Source organism: Micropterus dolomieu, linkage group LG15, assembly GCF_021292245.1.
Source record: "Micropterus dolomieu isolate WLL.071019.BEF.003 ecotype Adirondacks linkage group LG15, ASM2129224v1, whole genome shotgun sequence".
NCBI classification, from domain to species: Eukaryota; Metazoa; Chordata; class Actinopteri; order Centrarchiformes; family Centrarchidae; genus Micropterus; species Micropterus dolomieu.
In genome coordinates this window covers 6080380-6085314 of record NC_060164.1, presented here as the reverse complement: position 1 = coordinate 6085314, position 4935 = coordinate 6080380, and the positions used below count along the sequence as shown (strand labels likewise).

Here is a 4935-nt window from a genome sequence, read left to right as displayed (position 1 = left end):
AATTCATTGCTCAACCCCTCACCAGGAATTTAATTTCCACGACATACTGTACACACCTTACACTTGCTTTATTTTAATACAGGTTGAAATGACTTTCATGGGTCTAAAACAAACCTCCATGCTGAACTCATTCATAGAATCTTCCATCATCAGTGCAAATGTCATAGCCAAACTCCACCCAGTGCAACTGATGGATGAAAGTGCACTGGGGTTGTGGGCATGCCATTATGTGCTCATCTGAGCAGGTCCTATCTATCAACATCACAAACTCCTCCTCTGTGACCTTTTAGCGCTGCCTCTGTTACCGTGGTATCCTCAGCAGCAAGGATGTATTTTTTCTCCTCACCCATAATGTCCCTGGGAACTAGGGTGGTGAGTGAAAGTCAGCTGCTTTAGCCTGGCCCCACTGCAGAGACAGCCAAAACTGTTGTGCTGAGTCAGCCGTGCAGAAAAATCATTGTGAGATTAAAATGGACAGGAGAGACGGAGAGAAGTGTGCCAAAAACACACAGCGACTGTTGAGACACTGATGGAAAGGAGGACACAACTGTTGTGTGAAAAGTAGGTAATATTTCTGAGGAGTAAGCCTCTACTGGCGATGAAGCATCTGTAAATGAGCCTAATTAACGCTATGAGGACGTCCAATCATGCCCTGAAATTATCTGAAGTGATTATGCCTCTGTCTATCTGCAACATCTAGCTGTTGCAAAAATAAACAGGTTACCATTGCTCACTTTACAGCGTAGAAATAGTGCAGCTAGAAAACACATGAGAGAAGAAAATGAAATTCACTCTCACCAGGTTGGGCAGGGCGATCATCATGAATGTGTTTCGCGGCCAGATGTGCAGATAATTAGGCTTCATGGCAAACTGGAGAAGGTGATGAAAGTGGGACAAACAAAATGAAATCAACAAGAGGACATCTAGAATGGTGCCTAAACAATGTGAGTCAAATACTATCAGCATCTCACCGCCTTCAGTAAAAGAAGTGGTACTTTACTGACGACTGACCTCTCCATTTTTGGGTGGCATGGTGAGCTCCATGTAGCCGTGGGGGATGTAGGTCTGGCTGTAGTTGAAGCGGCTGCGGCGGAGGAATTGCTTACGGATGGCAGAAAAAGCTCCATCACAGCCTACAATCAGGTCTGCCTTGATCTGCTCCTTGGACCCGTCTGACCTGAGAAACATATCAGTAACATGACAAATTACTAATTAATTAATGTACGATATACTGGCACCCATACGTATTTCAGCTAAATAACTTTAGCTTTACTAGATTCTTACTTGGTTTAACAGGTTAATCCTATTTTTCTCTTTTAGCCTGATGATTCTTAACATCACAAAAAAAAATGCTAGTAAACACACGTCTATTCTGATGCCTACACACCTGTCAACCAGGCTGAAACTCAGGTGTGTAAAAAGTGTTCCTTTGCGGATGTTTAGCCTGAGAATATGTGGTAAGTGTGGGGCCCTCGGGATATGTGCTGCAGGTTTGATTTAGGTCTAATGCAGACTGAGGGCTGTATGTTTGAGCTTTTCTTTCTCACACTTTTCATCATACACACAGAAGACCTTATTATTATTGATGATTACATTAGGACACTGAAATACTTTTAGAAATTCTCCTATGTTATAACTGAAGATCTTTATTCGGCAAGGGCAAACTTTGAGATTAATTTTAAAATCAGAAGTTATTTTACTAAAATAAGCTTTTTATAAAAACAGTATTTCATGCGCCACATCCTGTATGAGGATGTTCATTATTAATATTATTAGTTCAATGACCAGCTATTTTCACACCAAATTACAGTTGTATAAAAATAGTAAACGTGCACATCAACCAATAAATCATAAAAAATTGATCTAGTACATAGTAAAGCATAAGGTTTCCTTATCACAGTGTTTTAGACAAAGTGACAATCCTTGTGGCACATTGTGTCTGTCCACCGTAGTGACAAAGATATTATACCTAAAGAATGATCAGATTATAATATTAAATAGTGTTTAGAGATATTCTAAGAACTAATTAACATGTTATTAGATTTACAACAATATACAAGTTATAGACCAGATTATGAGAAGAAAGCAGATTATTTACATTTATTTCATGCTGATCCCGATTCCGATCTCTGAACATTTCCTGGCCAGTATGGAAGGCCGATGGTTATCACAGTGGTATCAGGCTCAACATTTACATTTAATTATACAAGCTGGAGGGAGTACATATGAGGTGTCACAGCTCAACTACAGGGTAGAGGGAGGGATGTGTCCTGCGTGAGTAAAGTGCAAGCCAGGGTGACTTTCGGATTCAAGGCACGCTCAAGGCCTTTAGGTGAAATCTGATTTAATTAGAGTGCATGAAAGGGTTTGTTCACTGTGGCAATAACTGCACAGTGACTCATTCGAAAATACGTTTTTAACTTGGTGCTTGTTGGACCACCAGGCATAGAAATGAATAAATAAATAGAAATACACACAACATACATATCAAATGGATTTCAACACATTTTAGATAAGGCTGAATTCAATTTTAAAACTCTGTGATCACATTAAACAGCGTTTAACTGTGTCACTAATTCACTGCACGGCTTATTCCCACAGCTAAAAAGACCTAGAGGTGTTTCAATGTTAATTGGGTTGTAAATTGTCTGTCACTTTTACCTCAAGGACAACCAATTACAGAGCTACTCACAGAGGCTTCAAAGGCAGCATGTTTATCAACCTCCCGGATCTCAGGCAGCTAACATTTACAAAGCTGCATGTGTTTACATGTAGGAAGACACAGGGAACATGATCAACAAAAAGTCTTGTGAAAACAAAGCAGATCCTCCTCTTAGTTTACCCATATTATGTGTGTGTATGGAGGAGGGAGGTCTGGCTTATGCTACCTTCGGAAACACCAGTTGAGCGTGGAAGGCTCTTGATTTTTGGGACAGTTGTTAATGTTTTGGGTTACTGCTATTTTCCAGGAAATTCGTGTAACTCAATGTAATGTCTCCAAAATCGACATAAGTAAACGTGTGTGTGTTTGTTTATGTGTGTATGTGCTGTGAGTTCAGGGGTGTACATATTTAAGATCTGTTACTATTTACCTGAGAAAGGTCATTAGCCCTGTTTCAGCACTCCAGTCCTGCAGTTTGTGGTCAAAGTTCAGCTTTGTGTTTGGATATGTCTCTGCCGCTGTGGGAGTAAAATGTTACAAAAGGAGCTTCACATACGCAGGCGTGACATAACACATTTGTGAAAATCGACATTTAGGTTGTTACACTTTCCGAAATCTCTTTATCTCAATGTTCATTCCAGTAGTCTGGATCGTCCATGATAAGAGCGACGGCTTTACAGTCAGCCTCTTTTCTAATTAAACACAGACCCATGCTATCACACATTATCTCCAAGCGTACACTGAGGCACTTCATAAATATTAGGCAAAATCCTTTTAACCAGAAAAGACTAACCCATCCCGTGACATCCCCTGACGTACTCATGCAGTTTAAAGCCTTGCATTAAGTTAACGCACAGGGAGTATGTGGATGAGGCTCAGCTCGCTAGCAAACAGCATCCCTCAGGACAGTGGGTGTGAAGACAGAGCACATGTTTTAACTTGGAAAAAGTTGAATTTATTAGCAATAAAAGGCACTGTTGCACTGATAAACTAAGGGGTTTAGCTGCTACAGACCTTTTTGGTCTCTTGTGACCAGTAGTAGCTTATGGCGGCTAATGTTAGCTGAAGTTAGCAAACACTGGGTAAATATTGCAGTTTATTGACTTTATGGCTGTGTCTGAAACCACTCACTCACTATTCCCTATATAATAGACACTCAGTAGTTAACTGTATAGAGAGATTTCAGACACTTCGATCACTTTGCATCATCACAGACAGGTGTATAGTTGCACAGTGGTATATTTAATATTATATATACATAATTTCAGCATTTATAAAATATTTTTTTATAGAACAGCATTTTATTGTGGGATTGTTAGCAGAACATATTGTACATGCCAAGGACATTACTTTTTTGTTACATTGTGGGAATATTTTAGGGTAATGTTGCTATGTAGTGCATAAAGTTCACATTCAGAACTTGCACCATCAAATAAAATGGCGGAAAGTGAGTGCAATATATGGTAAATGAACATTTTTGACACAGCCCATAACTCTTCCCCACTTTTGCTACTGTTACAATACGTTTTAGCAAGTATCATAATCCTGTAAATTGTTACTCGTGGCCAGGGGTGCAGGACTGGGGGAGAAAGTGGACTGAGTGATACTACAACAGATAGCCATCGATGCAGGCAGGGGCCCAAAAAAATGCTTATGTACAGGTCCAGATTTTTGTGTGACTCCCCTGCTTGTGGCTGCAGTAGTAATGTTCAGCAAACATTACGTAGCCTCTCTTTAAAGGCCAATAATCCACAAATACATACTCATCAATCCTAATCATTTAACATTATTAGAGAATATGTTCTGCTGTATATCTGAGAATACACAGGTATTAAATGACATGACATTAAGTTGGGACTCCTAATTTAATTCCTAATACATTACATGCTGTGGGCCTATGTACTGTAAAGTGCTTTGCTAGATAGGCTATTCACTTATTAGTCACATGAAAAATACGGGGGGAGACTGTTGGTTAGAATATTACTGTGGTTATATGAGAGCTTTTTAACCTATTTTGGCCCAGTCACACTTCGAGGTCACATAGACAGACCTAAAATGAGAAAAATCTTCACAACTTCAAATTAGCTCTTTCACTTCTTTAACAAATTTTTGCTTATTTGTTCATGAGAGATGACATTTAGGCTAATATAGTGCTGTTCAGTTCAGACTTGTGCTGTGTTGAAAGTGTTGACCTAGTTTAGCCATCAGATTAACATAAAGGGGTGCATGTCTGAAAGGGGCTAAAACTCTTTGAGTCAAATTTTGCAGTATGT

The 4935-nt window shown here is 39.4% G+C and overlaps 1 protein-coding gene across 3 annotated transcripts in view; it reads right to left on the bottom strand.

Moving 5' to 3' along the window:
- Positions 1-4935, bottom strand: part of LOC123983685 (kynurenine 3-monooxygenase) — a 23175-nt gene that overhangs the window by 11882 nt on the left and 6358 nt on the right. For all 3 annotated transcript variants that reach the window (XM_046069952.1, XM_046069954.1, XM_046069953.1), the window contains 3 exons: positions 3093-3180; positions 1012-1177; positions 799-870 (listed from right to left, as the gene is read on the bottom strand). In XM_046069952.1, coding sequence (XP_045925908.1) covers positions 799-870; positions 1012-1177; positions 3093-3180 — 326 coding nt within the window. The remainder of the gene's footprint in view (positions 1-798; positions 871-1011; positions 1178-3092; positions 3181-4935) is intronic.